Raw genomic sequence first — 27185 nt, 5'->3', positions numbered from 1 at the left:
TGCTCTGGCCCCACTATGCGCTGTCTCCCCACTATGCGCTCTGTCCCTACTCTGCGCTCTCTCCCCACTTTGCGCTCTCTCCCACTATGCGCTCTCTCCCCACTATGCGCTCTGGCCCCACTATGCGCTCTCTCCCCACTATGCGCTCTCTCCCCACTATGCACTCTGGCCCCACTATGCGCTCTCTCCTCACTATGTGCTCTCTTCCACTATGTGCTCTCTCCCCACTTTGCGCTCTCTCCCCACTATGCGCTCTCTCCTCACTATGCGCTCTCTCCCACTATGTGCTCTCTCCCCACTTTGCGCTCTCTCCCACTATGCGCTCTCTCCCACTATGTGCTCTCTCCCCACTATGTGCTCTGGCCCCACTATGCGCTCTGGCCCCACTATGCGCCCTCTCCTCACTATGCGCTCTGGCCCCACTATGTGCTCTGGTCCCACTATGTGCTTTGGTCCCACTATGTACACTCTCTCCCCACTATGTGCTCTCTCCCACTATATGCTCTGGCCCCACTATGCGCTCTCTCCCACTATATGCTCTGGCCTCACTATGCGCTCTCTCCCCACTATGCACTCTCTCCCACTATATGCTCTGGCCCCACCATGCGCTCTCTCCCACTATATGCTCTGGCCCCACTATGCGCTCTCTCCCCACTATGCGCTCTCTCCCCACTCTGCGCTCTGGCCCCACTATGCGCTCTGGCCCCACTATGCACTCTCTCCCCATTATGTGCTCTCTCCCCACTGGCTTAAGACAGTAACTCAGCTGCATAAGTCCAGGTTTTTGCCTAGAAAAAAAATTATTAAGTTTTGAGTGAGGTAAATTTATAAAACACACATTAATTTTGTTCCTATATTTAAAATACATGAGACCAGGCTCCTACTTAAAAATTGATATGCCTAGGCACTTAGAATTCCACACCACAATACTCAGTTCCAGGATTTATTACCATCTTCTTGTTTCCTAGGTTAGGTCGAGAATGAGAGCTTTGAAAACTAGGGACTGTTTGTTGTTTTACTCTGATTGGAAGTACCTTGGATTCTATTTAAGAGTATCCTCCCCCTAACGTGGCATCTGGGCATTAGGAGAAGCTGGGATTGAATGCCATCACCGACTCACTACCAGCACTGCCCCTACTCCCTGCCAAGCCCAACACTTATTTCCTAGAATCAGCAGATGGAAGTCCTTACAGGTCTCATCTGGACAAGATGCAATTTAGGGACCCTCTTCAATTTTGTTGCCAGAGTGGTGCCAGCCCCATCATCCCCAGAGGTAGCACATCCATGCCCTCAGTGGCTGCTGTGATCTAAATATGAAGGAAGAAGAGAAGATGGCCCCCGAGGTCACACCAGCTCCACACATCTTCTAATAAACAGCTGCAACCATGTTAAAATGCCTGCTGGTAACATGGCTCTGAAGGATCCTGTCCACAAGGTGAGGGATCTGAGAAGCAGGGCGGTCATTTCTAACACTGTGTAATAATGTTCACAATACTGAGCCCCCATTCCACATCCTATGTGGAGGCCCAAATTACTCAGAGTCCGAGAATCTGACCTTGCTTTACCCAGCAGGGCTGCATAAGGGGATGATTTGACCACAGGCGTGGTTACCAGGTGTTTGGAAGGGTCTACACTTGGCTGTGCAGTGTGCTTTGATCTAGCAAGGGGAAAGTCTTTTGCCCCACACCTTGGCGTGTTAGAAAAAGCCTTTTGAATAAACCTTCAAGACTGGTGGGTGTTGATCCAGGCCCTCCCGAAGCTATCCTGTGTTTCTGTCTTTCTTCTCGTCAGCTAGGTCTTTCTACCTAGTATTTCTTATCCTTCTCTCCTCCTCCTAAGAACCCTAGAAAAGGTGGGAAGGGTGGGAGCTGGACTCCCACAGTCTCCCACAATCCTATTCCCTGACCACTTGTTCCTTAACTTCCTGCCGGACCAGTCTGCTATAGAGAATGCCACACAGCCCCGAGGGAGCTGCCCCGTGCCCACTATTACAAACTGTGTTCCCGGTGAGTCACCACTATCACAGTCAACCCTCCATCCTCATCTGTCTCTAGAATAGCCACTGTTGACCCTTCCCAGCGTTCCCTAGGGAGATGTTCCCTCCTCTGCCTTTCATCACTGATTTTATTCCTTCTCCACGCCCACGGGTGTTTAACCATTCTGTGGGACCCCTTATCTTCTCCAGGGAGCACGCTGAGCCTGGGGTTTCTTCTGCCCCTGTCAATCAGTCACTGTTTGGCCATACACGACCCATGATTCTCTCTGAGCCTCCTTCACTCAAACCCTTGTGAGCTGAAGTGCTGCGCTAGTTCATCCTAACCTGTTAGTGCGATGCCAACCCATCCTAGCCCCATCCCTAGATTCCCTCGGTATATGGTACAGGTTAAAGGCCAGCGTGACTCTGGAGCTGGCAGCTGGAGCGGCCAGAAAACCAGATTCTAATACGGGAAGGAACCTGAAGCATCAATTGGTCTGAACCCTCCATTTTAGTGCCAGAGAGGTGCATGATTATCTCCTAGCAGATGTGGGAATCATCAGGTCTCCCAGGTATTCACTTGTCCTAAAACTAGAATTTCAGTGTCTTCCAAACCTGGCTGGAATGCGAGATATCAGAGCAAACTGTGATACAGAGAGGAAAAAAATCTGGCTAGAATATATTAAAGCTGTTTTCTCCCTCTTAAAAAAAAAATAAAGTCCCTATTGTAATAAGAATAATTTTGAAGAGATACTGTGTACACCATGTAACGGTGCTTTACACAAGCAGTACCATCTAGTCACAGAAAACATCTGAGACGGCATTTGTAAACAGGCAACCGAAACACCAAGTCACAGAGCACATGTATTTACACTGATTTAAATGTCTCAAGCACAGCACACATTTGGGTCCACTTGGTGGTTCATATAACTTAAGATTTTACAGATAGACAAGCAAAGGGACAAACGAGTCTGCGACAACAAAGGCTTGGAGAGTTGCTCAGACATTTTGGTATCGACACATACTCTTGGCAACAAATAATGACACCTTTAAATTTTTTTTCAGTGAGAGCTTCTGTACCCGGATACAGCGTAAAGAACACGGAGAAGGGAGAGAACCCACAAGTACACCTCCCACTCCCCACTCCACAAGACGTGGCACAATCCCGTGGATGTTATCAGTTCATCCACTCTGGTCTGAAATGATGATTTTGGGCTGAAAAACCTCTAAACTAACATTATGCTTTATACATAACCGATTCTTCCTGTGACATCTTTTAAAAATGAAAGAAGTGGCTAATCTTTTTTCTTAGAGAGAGAGAGAGAGAGAGAGAGAGAGAGAGAGGAAGAAAAGCTCAACTTTGGTTCTAGTAAGTGAACAGTCTATTTAAAGAATGCTGATGCATTTTATTCCTTTTTTTAACTCCTTTTTCCTTTAAGATAGCCAAATAGAAGGAGAGTGGCCAGTCACACTGCCTTCAGACCAGCTTTGCAACCATCCATGCTGCTGAAGGCTAAGACGCTGTCATCCAGAACTTAAACTCTCAAAACCGACCTCCTCTTTCCCCAGCACAGCGAGCAAACAGTGTGCTCGGCCTCACTTCCTAGCAACCATCTTAAGACACCATTTGGTTCTATCTCAAAAGACAAAACAATCTCTGCCCTGCTATTGATTTTTGTGGACCACACAAGGTTAAATAGGGAGAGATTAAATCACGACAGCAGACAAACACAGGCACACAGCTAAGCGGATGCCACAAAGGGTGTGTCCGAGAACACGGAGTTGACGGAATCTGAGTCAGACTTCACCCTCGTGGACTTTAAGATGCCCTCGGCTATAACGGTCTCACTGGGGAAAAGCTTGACTTTCCCGTTCTGTCCCGCCGCCGCAGCGTCCTTCAGGGGCTCCAAGAACACCACTCTTTTACCTGCCCTCCGATCATCAGCGGAGGCGTCACCAGAGGGGCCGGGGCTGAGAATGGAAGAGTGGGCACTGCTTTGGTTCAGCACATCTTTCTGTCTCTTGGGCTTACATTTGCATGGGCACGGCGTCAGGTACAGATAGAGCAGTACCAGGACTATGCTGGCCACGCAGGCGGCCAGAGTGGTAAAAGCCGTGTTAAATGCTTCATGAGCATGGGATCTGTTTATAGTGAAATTGCTCACATTTATCATGATATCCACAGTTTCATTTAACAGACGTTGCCTATTCATTGCAATACAAGAATAAACTCCGGCATCCTCAAAGCCAGGGTTCTCTATCACCAGACTGCCGTTGTAGAACACACGGAAGTTTCCCATGTCTTTATCGGGCTCCAGCAGTCTGTTATCGGGACCAACCCAGATGAAATCAGTATTTCCATTACCCGTCTTGCTGTCACAGTGGACCACCAGCCTTTCCCCGACCTGTGCCTGGTGAATAAAGCCAAGTGCGTGGAAAGAGCTGTTGATGACACTCTCGGAACAGTTCAGAAAGCTATCCTGCAGCAGGGACAGCGGATGGGAGCGCCTGGAGTCCGACCGCAGGCGACAGGTGTAGTCGTTCTTAAAATCCATCACCGAGCTAAAGTGCCTACGATACCAAAAGATCAGCAATGAGTACAAGGAACAGTCACAGACAAACGGATTGCCATGAAGGTAGATGCCTCTCAGCTGTTTTCCGGGCACTAAATTTATATGGTGCATTGGTATGGAAGGGATTCGGTTATAAGACACATCTAAAAATGTCAGATCGGCCAGCCTGAACCTCCCGACATACAAATCCATAGGAAACTGTGTGAGGAGGTTCCCACTCAAGTAGAGTTTCTGCAGGTGGGAGAGTCCCCCGAAAGCTGCCGGGTCCAGATAGGAAATGTGGTTGTTGTAAAGTAAGAGGACCTCCAGAACCTTCAGCTCCTGGAACGTGGCACTCTTCACCGACTTCAGCCTATTGGATGATAAGTCAAGACACTTTAAATTGGGAGTTGTGGAGAAACTGCCCGTGGAGACGCTGGTGATGTTGTTGTGACGAACAATCAGAGTGCTCAGCTTGACAAGCGACAGGGGAATCCAGTCGGCATCCAGAAGTCCAATTCTGTTGTAGCTCAGATCCAGTCTTTTAATCAGTCTGAAAAAGTTCCCAGGCACCCTCGACAGGTTCTTGTTGGTGCAGCTGACAATGTCAGTGGCGCAGATGCAAGCTGTGGGGCACACTCCTGAGGCTCCGGGGCTCACCATCACCGTGAGGACCAACACACACAGCAGCTCTCTGCAACCCGGTTTGACAGCTCCAGGCAGGGTGGGCAGTGTGTGGAGCCTTAACGACATTATGGTCGCCTCTCAGTCTCTTCCAGGCGCTTCTCACCAGCTCAGCCTCCCACCAATCTGGTAACAATATTTAAAAAGGAAGGAAAGTACAAGTTAACTGCCACTAGTTAACCCCTCAGTTATCCCGTGTTTACTTTCGTTCCAATTAACTTTGGAAATGGCTTTCATTTCCAACAGGGGAAAGAGGAAAAAAAAAAACCTGTTAAACATATTTTTCCTGGCTTCCTCCAACTCAGTAAGATTTCCAGGTACCTTCTCTCAATGCAACCGTCTCACTATCAGAAACTCAGTTTCTAAAAAGGACGCATTCTGCCTTAACTCCCTCCACCGACACAAAAATACACAATCGCATCCCATAAACAATTGAACGGAAATACTTAGCCAGCCGTCGGTCTAGCCGACCACTCACAGCGCTGGGAAGCCGCAGCGGCTCGGGAGAGGCCGCCGACGGCCGTGCGCTCGGAAGGTCTGCGCGTCGCTCGCTCGGCTCGGGCCCCGCGCGCTCGCACCTTCCCTCCTGCTCCCGGTGGGCGGCAGCCTCTCAACTTTGGCGACTTTGGAGGCGGCGGCGGTGGCGCGGTGTCCCCGAGCTCTTCCTCGGCTGCAGGTACCGCCCGGGGCTCGGCCGTGCCGGGAGCGGGGGTGGGGTGGGCGGCGGGTGAACCCGGCCCGCCGGTGGCGCTCGCAGGCTGCAGGGCCCGGGCTCCCGCGCCCGCCGCCCGCCTTTTATCCCGCGCGCCCGGGGTCGGGAGCGGGCGGGAGGCGGGTCCCCGCGTCCTCGCTCCTCGGGCGCCGCGGCGGGCGGAGCGGGGGGGGGAGGCGCAGCCAATCGCCGAGGCGGCCCCGTGCGGGCTCCGCGCCGCCTCTCGGCCGGGTGGGACCGCAGCGCGGCCTGCGACTCTGCACCCCCAGGCCCCGCGCCCCTCGCCCCGCACCCGCGGGGGAGCCGCCCAGCCCGGTAGGGAGCCGCCCAGTCTGCTCGGGAGCCGCGCACCGGAGCCCGCGCGTGGCGGCCCGCAGGTGGCACCCCACCCCGACCTCCGAGCCCGGCTTAGGGGCTGGGGCGAGCGAGGGGCCTGGCGGGCGCTGTGCACCGGGTGCTTGCTGGGGTCCCCGCCCGGGTTTGGAGGAGGAGGAGGAGGAGGACAGGAGCGAGGGCCGCAGCGCATTCCCTCCGGCGCCACCGGGGCTTTGCGGGGAGGGAGGAGGGGGGGGATGCTAAGGCGCTGCGGGGACGCCCCTCGGTTCCCTGGGAAAGTTCGAGCCCTTTTCCTAACTCGGAGAAGGCGGCCCGAGGCACCGGGCCCAATTTTAGAAGCCAAGGGGCAGGAAAGAAGGCTCAACAGACCTTCCGGCTGGAGTGCAAAGATAAGGGCATTAGCCTTTAAAAAAAAAATAATAATAAACAAACAAAAATCCAGAGTCTTGCTGGCGGCTCCGAGACTAGGATTAATCCGGGAGGGGTGGCTACGCAGAAGGACTTGTCCCCTAGAGGCCATGCTGCCACCAGGCTCCAGTAGACTGAGCTAGCGTGCCGGGAAGGCGTAAGCTGTAAGCTGGACAAGGCCATGTGAAAATGAGGTAGAGCTTGAGGCTGGTGAGCTTTTCGATTCAAAATCCATTTTTGTTTAAGGCTTAAACGATGAGATTTTTGACTGAGCCAAATGATCCATTTGGCCGTTGTACACGGATTAAAAGGAATAAATTACTGTCCCTGCAAAACATGCTAACTGCGGTAGAAGGGATAGGGAGCCAATGAAAGGCCGACAAAATTAGGGAGACAGTGGGGGGCAGAGCATGTGGCTGGTAATACTACTTAAAAACTAAAATGATTACCTCACCCCCTATCTCCACCCCCCAGCCGCCACCCCATTCCAGGCAACCTTAAATTTAGTGAAAACTCCCCGAGTGAGTTTTTGGCATGGCTCTGGTGGACCCGTACAAGTGTGCTGTGTTAACCTGTTGGTGGACTGGCTCCGAAGTAGCATTGTGTATCCAAGTGTTTTCAAGGGAGAGCAACCTGATTGGTGGTGTTTTCACTTTCACCGAGGGTCGCCTGTAAACCGTCAGTACCCAGCCCCAGGGCACTCCAAGCGCATTCGTTCTTCCCTTCCCCAGAGACTTAGGTGAAGCTTTTCTGTTAGACCTCACCCCTGGCTTCTCAGAAAGCTTGGGTTTGAGCCCTTCGTGGTCACAAAGTTGAATAGAGCCTAGAAGTGGAACCAGGTCATTGAAGGCGTAGATGACCAGTATGTGGCAGGGCTTTGCAGGATTTTACTAGCATCCTATTGGAAGGAAACCAGGAAGGCTGTTAGCCCGTGCTTAGCACAACATGATCTAAAATGGGTGTTTTTAAGAAATGGAGAGCAGAAGTTATGTTAGAGTTGGAGGCCACTGGCAGAAGTATCATGCCGTCCATCTGCAGCATAAACTAGCTGTACCCAAACTCATAGGCAAATCTATGTGAGACCCGATCTTTGCTGCCCTCCCCCGCCCCACATATGTCAAAGGCAAGAGAAATGTGACAGGGGTGTGTGTCCTAGCATGGAGACGAGAAAGCTGATTTTAGTGACAGCAGAAGGCATGGCCTTGTTTTGTGGAAGATGGACATTTTTTATTTTTCAGCCTTCCTTTAGCCTTTATCTTCTAATGGGTCCCCGGATTAGTCCATTTTCTGTTGCTCTGACAGTACCAAAAACAGGGCGCTTCTTCCGAAGCATGTGATTGAGCTCACAGTTACAGAGACCGGACGGCCCAGGTCATCCCTCAGTTCTGCCTGTGTGTGGGCCCCCAATGGTCCTCACCGCATGGTAGATGGAATGGTAATGAGGTGAGAGGAGAAGTGGAACAGCATTCCGTTCCGGAGAGGCTCAGGAGCCAAGATGTTCTTTTTCTAACACCTTCAGCACCTGTGGTCCCTTGAGACTGGCATGAATCCCTTCCAAGGGTGAGCCTCCAGGAATGAATGACTTGGCATGAGGCTCCACCCCCTAAAAGTCCCAGCACCCTAACACTGCCACACATGGTCAGGCTTCTATTGCATGAATTTGGGCGGGGACATATTCAAATTGTATTCAAACCATAGCACCCCCTCTCCGATGTAAGGAAAACTCTGTGGAGGCCACAGTTTTCCCTGTCACGGTCACTGTTGGTTGGTCACTGTTGGTCACACTTGGTTGGCATTAGGTAAGATCCGGATGAACTGACTAACGAGGAGCCCATCTAGATGGTGGATGGTGGTCTCGGTCTCCCGGTGTCTGAAAGCAGAGGGAGAAACGAAGAGGAGCCTGACAAACATTTGAATCCTGGATCCAGCCACACCTGAAAGCCACCGAATATTTTCATGTCTTGTTTAACTATATTCTCTACCGGCCCCTCTTTGTTTTGCGTGAACGATTGATTCTGCCTTGTGCTTGTTTCCCTTGTGGCTGACCTAGTCCTAAGGCACCCAGTGAAGGTGTACGCCTGCGCTTATGTGCCAGACTGAGCGGCGTTTGCATACGTTGTTTCACTCACTGTTCACCTCCACCCCACAGCATGATAATACCGTCCCATAACCCAGATGATAAATAGCGGTACTCCAAATTGTTTGAAAATGGAATGTGTTGAAATGGTCTTGAGGCTCCACTTGAAGAGTTTAAATTGAACAGAACAGAGAAGTTTCTTCCTCCAGCTTGGAATGAGTACCAAGACAGATGGCTGAGTGCCGTCTCGGGGCTTTAAAATGGGACAGACGGATATTCCTCTGGTCTCGTCCACTCGGTATCGTCTACTGGTGGTTTTTGGCTGTTTGATAATGACTCCAGTGAATAGTAGGAAGTGTCTTTGACACGTGGCTTGATTTTTGAACCTAGTGTGCCGAGATGGGTGTGATGGTGGAGCGTCTTCCTGGCTTTGGAAGCCGATCCTAGATGGAAGCGGTGATTGAGAGGAGGTCTGTGGTTTCCAATTTCTCAGGTTATATTAAAAAACTTAAAGAATCAGAGATCAAAGGCAAGAAATTAGTATAGCAGGAATATATTAGTCAGACTTCCCTGGGGGACCAGAACAGATACAATGAATACATATATTAAGAGGGGATTCACTGCCATGCCTTACACCGCTGTCGGGGTAGTTCATCATTGGCCGTCTTCACACTGGGGAGGCTGAGAACCTGGTAGCCATGCAGCAGTCTGTGAGGCTGGGCCTGAGGTTTAGAGGATCCCCTGTTCCACTCTTGGATGGATTCTTCAGTCCGCATTGGAAGCCTGAAGAAGTTGCGTTCTGGTATTAGCAACGGAATAGGAGAGTAGCGGTGGCAGCCGTGGAGTAGATGACCTTGCCAGCAGGAGCAAGCACCAGCAGGCAAAAAGCCATGCAGGCCTTTTGGCCTCTAGACCTCCTTCATCTGAGCCGCCGTGAGGAGGTACTGTCCACGGTTAGGCTGCGTCTTCTCACCTCAGAAACCTAACTGAGAAAATCCCTCCAGGTTTCCCCATCCAGCTTGCCTTTTAGTTGAGTCCAGATCTAGTGAAGTTGACAAGCAAGATTAACTGTCACAACTGGTCATTTTCACTAATAACTAACATTCAGTAGGGCTTTCTCTCCTGTTCGAGGGTTTCCCCATCCTTTATTTCCTTTGGATTCTAGCAAGTTTTCTGTGATCCAGTGAAATCCCTCTTTCTCTCCCTCTCTCCCCCTCCCTCCTGTCTCTGTCTCTCTCTCATTCTCTCGTGTGTCTGTTTCTCTCTCTCTCTCTCTCTCTCTCTCTCTCTCTCTCTCTCTCTCTCTCTCTCGTGTGTGTGTGTGTGCATGTGTGTGTGTGTACACATGTGTGCTCGCTAACTCCCGCCCCTGTGGCACTCTGTTCTTTAGAAAGTCTGCTCATGGAGTCCTCCCTACCAGGTAGTACTCATAATAGCGGAACAGGAGAGGGCGTGTCCTTGAGAGCGAGGGTTTTCATATTAGGTGAGCGCACCGGACAGTAGGGTCACCCAGAACTTCACGTGAGTCAGCGGTTGTCCTTTGGGTCCTTGTCTCACAAACTGGGGAGAGAAATTTACAGACAAGAAGGGTGTGTGTGTGGAAGGGAGCTTTTTATTATAGAGCTTAAAGAGAAGATTAAAGATCGTTGCAGAAAGCAGAGCTCGGGAGAGGATCCAAGAGAGGGAGAAACCCACTGAACTGTTTGTCTAGGGGCTTTTTATAGGATGGCAGAAACTAAAGAAAGACGGAGACATTTCTGTTCTGATTGGTTCATTCACTGAGCATATCGCAAGTTGAGCCAATGGCGCCGGCCCACACTCTGTGCTTGTCCCTTGGCGTGTCCCCTGGCCCAGTGAGGGAGATGGCCACAGGCTGCTCACCTGATGCTGTCTCAGGGGGAGTGGTCAAGCTTTGAAGCCTCTTGTGTATCTTCGGCTTGTTTGTTCACTGTTGACCTTGACTGTTGGCGGCTCGCCCTGGCCATGGTTGCTGGTGGAGACCTTGCCCGTGTGGCTGGCCTTGGACCCTGGTGGTGTCTGCTTGCCTTTACTTTGTTCTCACGCTTACATGATCGGCTTGCAGCTTTGCCGTGGTGGGAGCTGACTGCTCTCATGGCTACAGAGATGCAACTGCTGTTTTCCTTGGTTACTTCTCTAGCTCCCTGTCTTCGGGTGGGCCCTTTTCTGGAACAGGGGGAGGCTTTTTAGAAATCATTTTTACCCATAGTGAAGCCTGTTGTAATTGGCTGCATTAGAAATAGGAATATGTGAACGCAACAGTGCCTCTCACACATTCCTCCAGGAAAAGGGTCTTTGGGAGAGCCGGCTGGTCCTGCCTCAACTTCCTCTCATCTGCTCAGCTTGCTTCTCTAATACTCTAGTATCCCTTTATCTCCCTAACCTCTATTTCGCCGCTACGAAAGGAGTTTTACTCAAGTGTTGACCCGTAGGAAATACATGGTTTTGCCTACCAACTCCAGAAGTACACCCACCCTTAGCCTTTCCTGGTTTTGGCTGGTCCCTGCTGGTTTGTGTAAGTTGCCCAACATCTGCAAGAGAGGCAGCGCCCTGCCCCGATCGCTATTGGAGATGTATATTCAGGGCAGACTCAGACTCCAGCTCAGATGCTGTATGGATTCCAGGAGGCATGTGTCAACCTACAGCTTGCTTTTCTGGAAGCACCTCTAGTTGACTGGAAATGGTTCAGAGACCACATCCCCTCCCCAGGGAGAGCCTGGGGTGGACAGCTCTGAAGCAGTATCCACTCACTGGGCTTCATCTTCGTTCCACGTTGTTGTTACTAATCAATGGAGGGAAGAGTCACCCTTTTAAACATTTTAACTATACAATTTAGCCTATCCTAAATCGTAAGTCCCCTTTTCAGTATGCTTACAGTTATATGCATAGAGCATCACCATCTAAGCCAATACCCATTAAGAAGTCATACCTGGTCTTCTCTGTTGAAGTTTAAATGTGAAATATCCCCCAAAGGCTCACATGTTTGAACAGCTGATCCCCTGCTGGGTGCAGGCCTGGAAGTGGGGCTTAGCTGGAGGAAGTGGTTTACTGGAGGCAGACCTGATGCTTTCACAGCTCGGCCTCCTGTCTGCCTGCTGTCTGCTTCCTGTCTGTGTGTCTGTACTATGACTAGACACCTCACACTCCTGCTGTGGTGCCTCCCCAACACAATGGACTGTGCAGCCTTGTACTGTAAGCCAAGGAACCCTCCCTTAAGTTACTTCCTGTGAGGGATTTTTCATAACAATAGGAAAAGTAGCTGCTATACCCTTCCCAGCCCTTTCAAGCACTGTCCTCCTTTCCATCTCTGGGGATTGGCCTGTTCTGGCTAAGTGCATAAATGGGATGCTGCAGAAGGTAGCCTTCCGTGTATGACATCACTCATTGACCCCTTTCAAGGTTTGAGTGGCATTGGAACCAGCCTGTTGGAATCCCTGCATAATTGGTTTAGCTCTACTTGAACATAAAAAGGGGAGGGGGCACAGTCCCATTTGTTCAGAGTCTTGAACTCTAAAAGTATTAGAGCACTGTGTGATGACAGAACTCTCCTAGTGCTATGAGGTTGAGGACTCCATCAAGTCTTCAGCAAAGTTCCCATAACTTACCCTAAATCCCAAGGATTGATTAATTAATATGACAAATACTGTTCTCTAAAGGTGCTTCCAACTTCCAAACTTTATCCTGAGTTTTGGGCAACAGTTTGACCTCTATTGTTCAAGTCGGGGGCATTGACTAGCAAACAGCAGCTCCTGACTAACTGGGACAGGTCCAGGCATAATTTGTCATATGGGTCAGCGACTATTTATTGTACTGAGCACACAGCCTTCTCAGGCTCTGAAGAAGTTGGTGTCTGTCTCTTGCTTCTTCTGTAAAAGCCACATAAGGACCATCCTTTACAGATGACAGCTTGCTTTATCAAGTATTTGATTTTTTAATTATTTATTTGGTGAGTTAGTTGAGGGTTTTTGGTTTTTCTTTCTTTCTTTTTTTTTTTTTTTTTTTTTTAAATAAGGTCTAGGCATGTAGCTCATGCTGGTGGGATCTCACTATGTAACCCACACAGGCTTCAAACTCTAGATCCTCCTGCCTCAGCCTTCTGAGTGTTGGGATTACAGGTGTGTCACCAGATTTGACTTAGGTATTCAGTTATGGTTGCATATCACATGTTCATTACAGCATCTTTTCTAGCAGAAGAAAAAGGGGGGCACATTCTTAATGTGGCAGGCGTGTGGGTAAACAAATTAGTATGCATACATCTGGTGTCACACTATATTTATTGCCTCTTCTGCTGTGGGTTGTGACTGAGGGTGAGTAACTGAATGTCAGGCTTGGGGAAAAGAAATTGGCAACAGCAAGAGTTTCTGAACACTTAACAACCAAAAATTAATTCAGCGTTAACTACACAGCGCATCTAAGGGATCCCTGACAATGCCTACCTGTGTTGCATTATGTGATGTCACTGCAGCCTTGGTTCTGAATATACGCCACGCACACCTTGTGCCGTCATGCCGTGCAGCGCTGACGAATGCTGCCTGAAACACCCCAGCTCGGGTTCAGTGCTGCTGTACGCTATGAGTTGCAGTGTTTTTACTGCATATACAAGGGTTTCTGCTCCTAGAGAAACTTAACAGTCTAACTCTGGAAAATGAAAAGTTAATATTCTTCCACCATCGCTCCTCAGCTTACAAATACTGAATTAGTATGTTTGGATTATGTTGTGTTAGTTTGTCCTTAAATATTACTGTTTGAACTGCTGACTAGTGTTTCATTAAAAAAAAATCATTAAGCAAAAAACTGACTTAGGATTAGGATAGAATTTCTGAAATAGCCTAAACATACATCTGCTATTTTGTGTGTTACGTATTTATGCAAAGTAGTTTATCATCATTGATGATTATAAAAACCAAACTATCAATCCACTCAGGAAAAAAAAAAAAAAACATTGACAATGCTGTGTCCTTCAGCATCAACTACTTGCCATGATTTGAAGATTCAATTTTTCTTTCTTTCTTTCTCTCTTTCTTTCTTTCTTTCTTTATTTATTTTATTTTATTTTATTTTATTTTATTTTATTTTATTTTTTGGTTTTTCGAGACAGGGTTTCTCTGTGTAGCTTTGCGCCTTTCCCGGAACTCACTTGGTAGCCCGGGCTAGCCTCGAACTCACAGAGATCCACCTGGCTCTGCCTCCCGAGTGCTGGGATTAAAGGTGTGTGCCACCACTGCCCGGCTCAATTATTTTTTTAAAGTGTGTGTGTGTGTGTGTGTGCGCGCGCTCCAGGAAGAGCATTTGTATATGTGAGAGCAAGTACCCTTGGTGGCCAGAAGAGGGCATTGAATCCCTGTTGATAGAGTTACAGGCAGTTGTGAGCCATCCAGCCTGGGTACTGAGAACTGATCACTGGTCTGGTCCCTCTGCAAGAGCATCACATCCTGTTTACCAATGAGCCATCCCTCCAGCCCCAAGATTTAATGCTTTCTGTGAAAATGAACCATGTTCATCTTATTGCAATGAATGTTTGCTTTCATCTCCAACATTTAGTAAAATTATATACCAAAAATTGTTTTAAAATAAAAATTTTATTCCAGCACATTTTCAGTTAGTTTGCATACCTATCTTACACACACACACACACACACACACACACACACACACCCCTGTCATCTTGTAAAAATGTATAGGGCAAAAATGGGTCACTAGTGGGAAAGTTTAAGCCCTGCTTTATTGCTATTTAAGATCCTGTGGAAGGGTAATATTTGATGACATCAAAACTACAAGATGGAAAAATTCTGATTCTTGTTAAAAGAAATATATGTAGGCATATTTATGAATTGTAGATTATGTGAACAAGTTATATTCCTATATCACCAGTGGTTTTTAAAATACACCTTTTCTTTCCTTATCTGTATGTTTTATTATTGTATAAAATACTTTTTTAAAAAGATTTATTTATTTATTATGTACACAGAAGAAGGAACCAGATCTTATTACAGATGGTTGTGAGCCACCATGTGGGTGCTGGGAATTGAACTCAGGACCTCTGGAAGAATAGTTGGTGCTCTTAACCTCTGAGCCATCTCTCCAGCCCTGTATAATACTTTTATGACAAGGAAAATACCGAGTTCTAGCTGGCTGGAGTTTCTGGTTAGTGGTGATTTGCGACTAATCACGAATTAGTCACCTCTTCGGTTTCTGGGCTCCAGACCCTTCTGTACTTCTCAAGCGGGCAGTGAAGTAGCCCGTCTTGGGGGAGGGCAACGCTGTCACCTATGTTGGCACTACAGTTGTTTCTTTGGCAGATATACGCTAAGCACCTACAGTGTGAGGGACCGTGGGTGTGAGGATTCTAGTGAGGTATGAATGGCCTGACGCCACACCAGTGTGACGGAAGGGAGGCACACCAAAACTGGTTCCTTACTGATCATTAGTCTGCATTCTCAGGTCCAGGTCAGGACTCCACATCCTTCGCTGAATTTCACTGCAAAAAGCTGTGAGTCCCCTCCCAAGGCACGACTGTCATCCAGCCTTTGGGAAGGTCACATGCTCCCCTGCCCCACACCACCCTTGGCTTTTCAATGAAAAATGAAAATAATAATAAAGACCTTTTCCCTAATCATGAAAATACTGTGTGCTTACTGTGGAAAGATTGGAAGGCAGAGGAGAATCAGGGAATGCCATTCATAATCTCCCTCATAAATTAAAGTTTCTGCTCAAAGAATAAATTTGCTGGAGTGAGGAACCTGAAGTCTGTAAAATGATTTTCTTCTTGGTCACAGTTCTGCATTGATAGAAAGAGACCTCCTGCTCCCCTTCCTCTTCCTCCTCCTGCTCCCCTTCCTCTTCCTCCACTTGCTCCTCTTCCTCTTCCTCCTCCTCCTCCTTCCTCTTCCTCCTCTTGCTCCTTCTTCCTCTTCCTCCTCCTGCTCCCCTTCCTCTTCCTCCTCCTGCTCCCCTTCCTCTTCCTCCTGCTCCCCTTCCTCTTCCTCCTGCTCCCCTTCCTCTTCCTCCTGCTCCCCTTCCTCTTCCTCCTGCTCCCCTTCCTCTTCCTCCTGCTCCCCTTCCTCTTCCTCCTGCTCCCCTTCCTCCTCCTCCTGCTCCCCTTCCTCTTCCTCCTGCTCCCCTTCCTCCTCCTCCTGCTCCCCTTCCTCCTCCTCCTGCTCCCCTTCCTCTTCCTCCTGCTCCCCTTCCTCTTCCTCCTGCTCCCCTTCCTCCTCCTCCTGCTCCCCTTCCTCTTCCTCCTGCTCCCCTTCCTCCTCCTCCTGCTCCCCTTCCTCTTCCTCCTGCTCCCCTTCCTCTTCCTCCTGCTCCCCTTCCTCTTCCTCCTGCTCCCCTTCCTCTTCCTCCTGCTCCCCTTCCTCCTCCTCCTGCTCCCCTTCCTCTTCCTCCTGCTCCCCTTCCTCTTCCTCCTGCTCCCCTTCCTCTTCCTCCTGCTCCCCTTCCTCCTCCTCCTGCTCCCCTTCCTCCTCCTCCTGCTCCCCTTCCTCTTCCTCCTGCTCCCCTTCCTCTTCCTCCTGCTCCCCTTCCTCTTCCTCCTGCTCCCCTTCCTCCTCCTCCTGCTCCCCTTCCTCTTCCTCCTCCTGCTCCCCTTCCTCTTCCTCCACTTGCTCCTCTTCCTCTTCCTCCTCCTGCTCCTCCTCCCCTTCCTCCTCCTGCTCCCCTTCCTCTTCCTCCTCCTGCTCCCCTTCCTCTTCTTCCTCCTGCTCCCCTTCCTCCTCCTCCTGCTCCCCTTCCTCCTCCTGCTCCCCTTCCTCTTCCTCCTGCTCCCCTTCCTCTTCCTCCTGCTCCCCTTCCTCCTCCTCCTGCTCCCCTTCCTCCTCCTCCTGCTCCCCTTCCTCTTCCTCCTGCTCCCCTTCCTCTTCCTCCTGCTCCCCTTCCTCTTCCTCCTGCTCCCCTTCCTCTTCCTCCTGCTCCCCTTCCTCCTCCTCCTGCTCCCCTTCCTCCTCCTCCTGCTCCTCTCCCCTCTTCTCCCTGTGTTGCTATGGAACCAAGGCTGGCCTCCAACTGTCCAATCGCTGAGTTTCTAGGAGTGCATCACCATGCCCTTTCTCTTTCGTTTTCCAAATTCAGCCTTAGGGATGAAATACACAGGTAAGAATTTGCTTCTAAAAACTTGTGGGGCTGGGGAGACGGCTCAGTGGAGGAAGTGTTCACTGCTCAGGCATGAGGACATGAATTCAAATGTGCACAACCCACCTACAAAACCAGAGCCATATGCCTGTAACCCCAGCACTCCCCAGACATAGGTGGATCCCAGGGGTCTCACTGACCAGCCAGTCTAGGTGAAACTGCAAGCTCTGGGCTCAGTCTCAAAGAATAATGCGGAGAGCTTTTGAGAAGACATTCAGTATCCACCTCTGGTCCCCACAAGTGTATGCATGGGTAAACACACTGCAAGCATATGCACACACACAAACACAGCATGCACACACCAAAAATTCACATTTTTGGAAATCTCGGTGTGCTAAAACGGTGTTCGGAAGTATTTTGATTATCTAGGGTCTGGGGCATAAATGGCAGGGGTCTAATTTTCATTTTGCTCATCACTACCCTGAAGGGATCATCTCATTGAATTCCTAAATGATATTATATCCTCAAAACTGGAGTCCTCATTCTCATTCCGATACATACTGGTAACATTTAAAGCTCCCAGTTTTGAGAATTTCCTGTAGCATTAATTGTCATCGCTTTATAAAGGCTGGTGTGATTATACAAAGTACCATCTAATTTGAAGCAAACATCATTCACCAGCTCACATTACCACAAATGAAATAAGATAGCACTGAGAGAGGAAAAGGGACCTCACTGTTCCACAGCCAGCATGACCACAATGCTCCATCAGTTATTTGCAGCAAACAGGCTTTTGTGGTCGATGCTCCGTGGATAATTTGCCGTGGAACTCTGACCTTTCAATTTGTAGTGGTGAAATGTAGCATCACATTCCCTGGGAGAAGGGGGCTTCTGGAAAGATCACAGGAAGTGGTCATAGCAAGCGCACGCCGTCTGGACAACACTTCATTCACACTCTGTACTATGCTTCTCATTGAACTGCTACAAGGACCCTAGGAAGTGGCTATTAAAACCCCCATTTTCTAACAAGAGTTGTGGGGCTTAAGTTGGTGAACTGAACCAAGATCACAGGTAGAGCCCTGCTCTCTTACCCTGGTATTTCTTACTCGAGTTTCAAGCTTAACCATTAATGCTAATGTTTCCCATTTAGGGAGTAGCAGGGCCAACCATGATTTAAATTCCATTCAGCAAATATTGTTAGTCTTGGCCACACTCCCAGAACTATAATGTGGTTGCTCTCTTCTAGGAATCTGTAGTGTGATTGGAAGTAAATATCGGCAGTGACGCAGTATAGAGAATGCATCTCTAAGCTGGAGGTGACCAAGAGCCGAAATGCTTGCCCCAGAAAAAATGCAGAACTTCGATTCTTACTCATTTTGTTGACAAAATATCTGATTCGACAAAATGAACTGTATGTAAGTAAAAATATAATGCGGGAGAAGCTATTAAGTAATCAGGAGTGAAAAACTATTTCAGAATTAAGAGACCGATGATGCAGGGCATAGTGGTAAGTGCTTGTAATCCCAGTTCTCGGGAGATGGACAGAAGAGGATCTGTTGTTCAGGACTAGCCTCAGCTATGTGGCAAGTTTGAGGTTAGCCTGGGCTACGTGAGATCCTGTCTCAGAAACAAATGACAAGAAAAGGAATTAAGCAACCTCTGTGACGTTAACAAAGAATTATAAGCAAGGTCAGAAAACACCCCGTAATTAATGCCAAAAAAGCAGTGTAGAAAAATAGGGTGATGTGGTAAAATGGACCGTTAAATAATCAGATCCCTGGATTTTGCTCCCAAATGCTCTGTTTCTTGACTGTGTGGTCTTTAGCCAGTAACTCAGCCTTTCAGAGTCCAGCCTTCCAGGTGATATATTGGAGATGCAGTTTGATTCTGCAAGGCTGCCTCAGGTGAGACAGGTGAATAGCGCTTTGGAAATTATAAAGCTGTGAAAAGAGTGTTTTGTCTTAGTGCCCTTGGCCTCAGCTATGGTTTGGTATAGCACAGATGTTCAATAAACGCTTGTTGAACCTCATGGCCAGGTGTATGTACAGAATAAACAGAGCTGGAGAGGTGGTTGCCACCGTACGTTTGTGCCAGGGATGTGGCTCCCCCAACCCTGCTCTGCCACCGTGTAGTGGGTCCCGTTTGCTCAGCTGGCTTCGCTTTCTCTCTGCAGCTGCAGGTGACAGCTGGTGTACCCACCTGGGCTTCTCAGAGCCCCCGGGGAATGATGAAGGCGACTTCTTTGGTGGAGGCCTTTAGTTAGGAGTGAAGATGAGCTGTCTCAGTGTTGAATGGAAAATGCCCAAAGGGTCCTATAGAAAAAGCAGAATAAAAGCAAACAAACAAAAAAGGGTCACTTCAGAGAACAGTTTTGACCTGTCGCCCTTTGCCCTCTGCGCTGTGGTAGACAGCCGTGGTGGAAGGTGCGGCTTTCCTTGGCCCCTATTGCGCAGAAGCGAACAGAAAACGAGAGCGTGATGAGAGCCCGCTTATCTGCGGGAGTTGCCCATATTTGCCTCAAAATAAAATTCTCCACGTACTCAGTTATAGGTATTAAAACGACTGGACGGCTATTTGCTGGGGGAAACTTGGCTTCTTGGCTGTTGAATCAGTGTTAAAATGTTGGCCGGCTTTTCAGGGTGGTCCAGGTGGGGCCAAAGCAGGCGCGGCCCCGTCGCTCCTACCTGCAAATCTAGAAGCTTGATATTTTTGGCATCTTTCATACATGGAGAATGATGTGAAATAGAAACCGAAAGAATGTCTCCCTATCAATTTAAAGTAAGGGTTTGGTGGATCAGAACTCCATGGGGGCCCCTCTATGCCTGAAAGAAATCCTGGAGAAGCCAAAGCTGTAGACATGAATATGTTTGGTGAGTATGAAATAAGAGTAAACGAGAGTATTTGATAAGCTTAATATTTAGTGGTGTATCAAGCTATTATAGGCTGATGGCACACGAGAGATCCCAAGTCATCATTGAAATCTTTTGTGTTCGTTTTTGAGACAGAGTCTGGTTTTAAACTTGCGATCCTCCAGCTCAATCCTCCCATGTGCTAGGGATTACAAGCATACACCAACTCCTATTTCTCAGTGAATTAGGGTTTTTGTTTGTTTGAGGCGGGGGTCTTGTGTATTCCTAGCCTGGCCTCGAACTCAGTATGTCAGCAAAGATGATGTTGAACTTCTGACCTCCTGCTCATACTTCTCAAGTGTTGAGATGACAGGAGTAAACCACCACGCCCCGTTTATTCGGGGCTTCATGCATGCATGCATACATGCTGGGCAAGGACTCTACCAATGGAGCTCCATCCTCAGCTCCAGCGAACCTTGTTATGCCAGAAATACAATGGCCTCTGATTCTGCCCCAGTGGGAAGAAAAATGCTGGTCCTATTTGGACTGATCCTTCCTCTTTCCCTTTATCTGGACGTTAGCAGGGTAGAGAGAGGCAGCACATCGCTGTAAATAAGGTAGAATATTGATGAGGAGAGAGGCATGTGGATAAAGAGCACAGAATTTGTGCCAGGAAAACTTATCAGAAAGCTAGGGAGCTACCTGGAGAGATAAAGGCTCCGAAGTCGGTCAGCAGAAGCAGGTATTTGCAGAGCCTCAGTAAAATACAGCTGTAAATACGCGTATTGAAAGGAAAGAGGACCATTACATAGGCAGAAATTGCATTCTGTCCAGCTAATTTGATGAGGAAGAATGCCAGCGAGGATAGGCAGGAGACCAGACTCAGAGAAGGGGGTGAGCAGAACTGCGTGCCCTGGAAGGCAACGGACATACAGGACTCCTGCCAGCACAAATGTCCACCAGCCTCCCAGTGGCAGAGACTTACAACAACACAGATCGTTTTTATACTTTATATTAACAGAGTCTGTTCACTTTGGGCTAAACTTATTTTGAGAGATTCAGCAGTAGTTTTGGCTTTGGGGTTAGCTGTAGATCTGTATGATATTCCGCTGTGTGTCAATATTGAAATTTCTTTAGCCATTTCATTAAGAGAGTCATTTGGGTAGCTTCTAACCCTCTTAGTCCGTCCCCCTCACCCGTGTGTGTGTGTGTGTGTGTGTGTGTGTGTGTGTGTGTGTGTGTGTGTGTGTGTGTATATACCTGTATATGGAGCCCAAAGAGCAATGCAATGCCAGGTGTCTTTCTCAGTTCCTCCCCACTTTAGTTTTAGGGACAGAATTGCTTGCTGAGCCTAGAGCTAGCCAGTCTGCCAGCAAGCCCCAGAGATGTTCCTGTCTCCACTTCGGCAGTGCTGGCATGATGGGCGCTCACCATAGTGCCCAGCTTTTCATAGGTGCTGAGGATGGAACTCAGTCTTCGTGCTTGTGTGGCAAGCACGTTACCAACTGAACCATATTCCAAGCCAGCTTTTGTCTTTTGTCTATGGCAAGTACTGTGCCTGTGCATGTTGTAACACTTGAATTTGGTAAACATGCATGTTTCTTTTTTTGTTTGGTGGGGTGTTTGTTTATTTGTTTGAGACTGTCTCTTACAGCCCAGGCTGGACTTAATACGTAGCAGGGGATGACCCTGAAGTCATGGGACTACAGACAGGCACCACAACACCAGATACCATAGTTTCGTTTGCGTGTGTACCTGGGATGGATTTGCTGCGTCAGAGGTTGTATTCATGTTCGGGAGTAGTAGTAACTACCGGCTTCCCTCAGTGGTTCTGTGGGTTTAATCCTCTCTCCAGGAATGTGTGGAAACTCATGTTCTCAACAATCTCTGCCAATAGTTAGTAGCATTTTTCATCATTTCATCTTCGTATGGTTTCACTGTGGCTTTAATGTTTGCTTTACAGATTTAACGACTCCCATGGCCTCACTCACTTTTGGGAAGAAGAAGTTCTTAGCGCGTTAATAAAGTCGATTTTATTCTATTGTTTCTTTGTTTATACTTTTTTATATTAGTTTGTTAGTGGTTAGTTTGTTTTTCTATCTTGTCTTTAAGGACGGTTTGCCCCAAGGTCCTGGGAGGGGCGTGCAGATTTGCTTCTAAAGACAAGCCACCAGGAGCTGGCTTTTGTATGTAGCCTCAAGCAGTGCTTTTTTCTCCATTCACCTTTCCTGCTGAGTCACGGGATCATTTTCTTGTAAGTCACGTGATGGTAGATACGCTGGGCTACTTTTGACCCCCCCTCTTCCATCGGACACACTGTCCCGGGACCCACAGCACTCATTCTTGATGACCAGGAGCTTTAGAATGATAGCTTTTCCTCCCCTGCTCTCCTTCTCCAACCCCTTGACTCTTCTAGCTCTTCATAGTTCCCTGTTAATCTGAGAAAGTTTTGTCAGTGTCTGGAAAGAAATGAACCAAAGGCATCTTGGGTTTGCTTAGGGCTGCCTGGAAGCATGCGCTCATACGGAAGTGCCAGCCAGACACTCCTCACATAACAGTGTGTGGTCTTTATTTGAACTCTCTCTTTTTCTCAGTAAGATCATATACTTCTCTGACTTCTAATAATTGTTTTGCTTTGTTTTTCAAGACAGGGTTTCTCTGTGTAGCCCTAACTGTCCTGGAACTCACTCTGTAGACCAGGCTGGCCTCGAACTCACAGTGATCCACCTGCTTCTGACTCCCGAGTGCTGGGATTAAAGGCGTGCGCTACCATCGCTAGGCTCTAATACATTTCCAAGTATTTGAGTCTCAATTCCGTTGTATGTTTTATTTTCTGTGTATTTCTTGCCAGTTTATACAAATGTGCCAAACTTGTGGAAATTTTGTGTAGAGATATGATCTTATTGTCTCCAAATGACAATATTTTTTCTTGCTTTCTACTCACCGCTTTGTTTTTTCTCCTCTATTCCCCCAACCCCTGTAGACCTCAAGGTTAGTGTTATATAAAAGTAGTAATGGGCTGGAAAGATGGCTTAGCGGTTAAGAGCACTGGCTGCTCTTCCATAGGACCCGGGTTCAATTCCCAGTACTGACATAGTAGCTCACAACTGTCTGTAATTTCAGTTTCAGGGGATCTCACACCAAGGCACATAAAATAAAATAATAAATAATTAAAAAAAAAAAACGGTAACAGGTTAATCTAGACCCCATCCCCCAAGCTGAAGGAGAGTTTTCCTTGTTCTGCCTTTGACATTGTGTGTATTTTGTAGCTGTCCTTTACCACGTTAAGGATAAACGTCTGGTCTGGGAGCTAACAGGAAAGTGTTCTTATCAGGAGCCAAAGTTGGATTTCTCACGTGCTTCTCTGTTGGGGATGCCTGCAAGATTTTCTTCCTCTTCTTATTCCTGAGATGAATGGTTGGATTTCTGAATTGCAGACCGTCCTGGCATACAGAGGCTGAATCACACTCTCTTTGCTTTCCTAATACTTTGTTAGGACATTTCAGAAGTGTCTCTGAGAGAAGAGAGAAGTGGAGTTTTCTTTCTTATAATGCTTATTCCAGTTTTTAAATTGCATTGGATTATTTTAATATTTTGAAAATGTCTAAGAGACTTTAATCTTCTTGACAAATTCTAGAATACAGGTACTTATTCTTTTCAAAATGTTTGGAAGAACTCACTAGTAAGCTATCTGGGCCTAGATTTTCCCTAGGGCAAAGAATTTCTCTTCAATTACAAGCTGTATTTAAATGTATTATTTATTATTAATTGTCCACGTGTGCATGCACAGCACTTAGGTAGCGTCTGAGGACGACTTGGAAGAGTCCGTTCTGGCCTTCTGTGTCTACCGTATCGCCTGAACTCTAAGCTCTTCAAGATTGGTGGCCAGCTCCTTCACCCACACAGCCATCTCATTGGTCCCAGGACTCACTTATAGTACATTATTGAAATAGTCGTATTTCCGGTCTGCTTCTGTCAGCCTTGGTAAATTTTAGTGTTTGAACTGGCCATTTTGTCCACATTATCAAATTCCTGCCATAAAGTTATTTTTATCCGTTCATCATCCTTTTTGTATTCATGTGATCCACAGTGAAACTCCTTCTCATTGCTTTTTACCTGTATTAGTCAGAATTGATAGAATGACTATATATGTGTGTGTGTATATATATATGTATATATATATATATATATATATATATGAATATACATCTGAATGAATATGTATGGAATTTATTGGAGTGGCTTACAAGTCCAACAATGATTGTCTCCTGACAAAAATGACAAGCATCTAGTGTAAAACGAATTGCTAAATGGTCTTATGAATAAAAAACCCAGAGCCAGATATTGGGATGAAAAACTGAGAGATCAGAGGAATAGGACAAGCCACAGCCAACCTCGCCTCATCAACTCCTCAGCTTCCAAAGAGACCTACTTCTGGTACACTCGTGCCTCTATGCCTTTCTGCTCTGCCATCTCACTTCCTCTCTCCACCCAGCTACATCACTTCCTGTCTGTCTGTACAAACCTCCAGACCTCTATGGTTAGTGCTGGGATTAAAGGCGTGTGCCACCACACTTGGCTTTGTTCCCAATGTGGCCTTGAACTCACAGAGATCTAGATAGATCTCTGCCTCCCGAATGCTAGGATAAAAGGCGTGTGCTACCACTGCCTGACCTCTACATTTAGTATAGTGGCTCACTTTTTCCTCTGATCCTCAGATAAGCTTTATTAGGGTATACAATATAATGGGGGACACAATATATCACCACAATCTAGTAGTTGTTCAGCAGACTGTCTTAGCAAATCTGGTGCTGGAGTCCCAGGGAATCCCTAGAGAGCTGCTGGTCTTTGGTCTGCATCATGAAGGAGGTTCAAATACCAGCAAAGGAATGTATCAGCAATAAGACAGATGAAATTGCCAGCAACAATGAGCACAAGCAGGTGAAAAGCCAAAGATCCCTTCTTCCATGTCCCTTCATGGGAACTGCTACCTGAAGGAATGGGGCCCAGATCTAGGGTGGGTCTTCCCACTTTGCACAATTCAATCAAGAAAATCCCTCACAGACATGCCCAGCTGCTTGGGTTTTAGTCAATTCTAAATGTAGTCACATTGACAGCCAAGGTTAGCCATCACAGGTCCCCCCCCCCCCTTTGTCAATTTGACACACAATGACGTCTCCTTAAAAACATGCTTAATTTCCAAATGAAAACAATAACCAGGTCATAACTGCCTAACGTAACTATCCACATAACAATTGCAAACACTTTATATGTTGTAGAATATGGCTGCTAAGTCCTTGACAGACTTCCTTGACAGGGCTTCCAGGTATCTGGCCTGGCTAGGAGCTATGAGGGAAAAGACAGACAAATGGACAGGAAAAAAAAAAATCTGGGGTCAGATGGAACAGGCTCTCTGATGGAGACGCCTCAGCACCCTGAAAGCACATGTGCTTATTATATACAACTGGGGAGTCAGGGTTATTGCATACAGCTGAACGAGGAGGCGGGGCTATTGCATACAGCTGAGCAAGGAGGCGGGGCTATTGCATACAGCTGAGCAAGGAGGCGGGGCTATTGCATACAGCTGAGCAAGGAGGCGGGGCTATTGCATACTGATAAGGAGGAGGCGGGTTATTACAGGTAAACAAGGAGGCAGAGTTTATACCATACAGCTGGGTTAAGGAGCCAGGTTTCTCTAATCTAGGTAGGACTGGTACAAGAAGATATTCTCAAATTATAATATTTTGAAATTGTTGAGACTTTGTTATAAGATATGGATTTTAATATGTTCATACGCATGTGATATGAATGTGAACTGGTCACCAGTCGCTACAACTTTTAATAAGATCAGGTTTTTTAATTGTGCTGTTCCTATCGTCTATATGCTTGATAATTTTTTTGTTTCGGCTTTGTCCACCAGTTACTGAAGACGTGTTCATTCTTCTCAATGTGATTGTCATTTTATACATTTTAAAAGATTCTTTCCTCTGTGCTACTAGGGGCATCGATATTTAGGTCTGTGATATCAGTTGCTTATGGTCCACACTGCTAATCATGGCATTCCTACTTTCTTTTCTTTTTGATTTGGCCCGGTATGTTTCTCTTTCCTTTCACATCAAACATTTATTATATTTATAGCGTATAATTGGATTTTTAAAAATGGTCTGACAGTCTTCATCTTTTATTTCAAATTGGATCTGTTATATTCTGTGTAATTGCTGATATATTGAGTTTGTAGCTAACCTCTTTTCATTTTCTTTCATATTCTTTTCTTCTTTTCATTTTTGGTTTCTTCTGTCTTCTTTTCTTGCCTTGTTTGGAACACCTGCTAGTAACCTGCAGGTTATATATGATTTTGTTATTTTGAAGTAATTATTCTAGAAGCTGGAGTGTACATCCTTGACTTGTCGCTGAATGTCTTAGTCTGTTGGGGATGCTATAACAAAATGCCCTAGACTGCATGAGTTACCAAGAACAGAGACAGTGTTTCACAGTTAAGAGGTTGGGGAGTTCCAGGTCACAGGGTAGCAGATCCAGCCCCTTCCTCACAGTGGTGCCTTTTAGCTGAGCAAAAGATGCTTCTCTGGTCACTTTTACAAAGACCCTGTTGCCATCAGTGAGAGGGCTAGCCTCATAACATACTGCCGTCCATGAGAGGTCTAGCCTCATAACCTAACATCCTAGTTTTATTTCATATGGCTGTGATAAAATACCCTGACATAAGCAACCCAGAGCAGAACGTGTTTATTTTAGCCCACAACTCCAGGTTGTTGTCCGTATCAGGGAAGTCACAGGTGACAGGGCTGTGAAGCAGCTAATCATGGCCACAGTCACAACAGAGAGAGAGCATGCGTGCTTGTCAATGCTCAGCTCCCACACCACTCTTCATTCAGTCCAGCCCATGAAGTGGCGCCACCCACATTCAGGATGGGTCTTCCACCACAGTTAGCACAACTAAGAAAACCTCTCACAGGCATGCACACAGGCCAACCTAATCTAGATAATTCCTCGAGTCTCTCTTCCCAGGTGATTCTAGATTGTGTCACATTGACAATTAAAACCATCACACCGTCACCTATTGAAGATGCCAGCTCTTATTACCATCACCACAGGGGTCAGAATTTCTACAGATGAATTGTGGGAAAGCTTAAACATTCAGACCATGACACAGAACTATGCAATTCATTTGTACCACTGATCTAATATGAGACCTTCTAAACCATTCACCTTCATAAGCACTGTCTTCTCGGAGTGCTGCTTGCTTCTACATATACTGTAGACTTCCAGGTACATTACAGTTACCATTTTGTTTGGACAGCAGTAAGATTTAAGTATCTGTTTATTTATCTATGTGCTTTCCCATGCTTTTCTGTTTCTTCCTGCATTTCCCTTTGAGATGATTTTTCTTCTACTTTGAACATCTTTCAATTTCTCCAAAAATATTTTTATTCCTTTCATTTATGAAAGATGTTTTTTGAAGATACTATCTAGGTCAGCAACTACTTTC

The 27185-nt window shown here is 47.2% G+C and overlaps 1 protein-coding gene across 1 annotated transcript; it reads right to left on the bottom strand.

The window, feature by feature from the left end:
* Window positions 1-2826: 2826 nt before the first annotated feature.
* On the bottom strand, window positions 2827-5902 carry Amigo2 (adhesion molecule with Ig like domain 2). Its single transcript, XM_059247417.1, has one exon. The coding sequence runs from the start codon at window positions 5278-5280 to the stop codon at window positions 3718-3720; it is 1563 nt and encodes a 520-aa protein (XP_059103400.1). The 5' UTR covers window positions 5281-5902; the 3' UTR covers window positions 2827-3717.
* Window positions 5903-27185: the final 21283 nt, after the last annotated feature.

Source organism: Peromyscus eremicus, chromosome 20 (assembly GCF_949786415.1).
Source record: "Peromyscus eremicus chromosome 20, PerEre_H2_v1, whole genome shotgun sequence".
Lineage (NCBI taxonomy): Eukaryota > Metazoa > Chordata > Mammalia > Rodentia > Cricetidae > Peromyscus > Peromyscus eremicus.
The sequence above is the reverse complement of the archived record's forward strand: the minus strand, read 5'-3'. Positions and strand labels throughout refer to the sequence as shown.

Excerpts from the sequence above, each read along its gene's own strand:
- Amigo2 (XM_059247417.1), bottom strand. The coding sequence starts at position 5,280 with ATGTCGTTAAGGCTCCACACACTGCCCACCCTGCCTGGAGCTGTCAAA.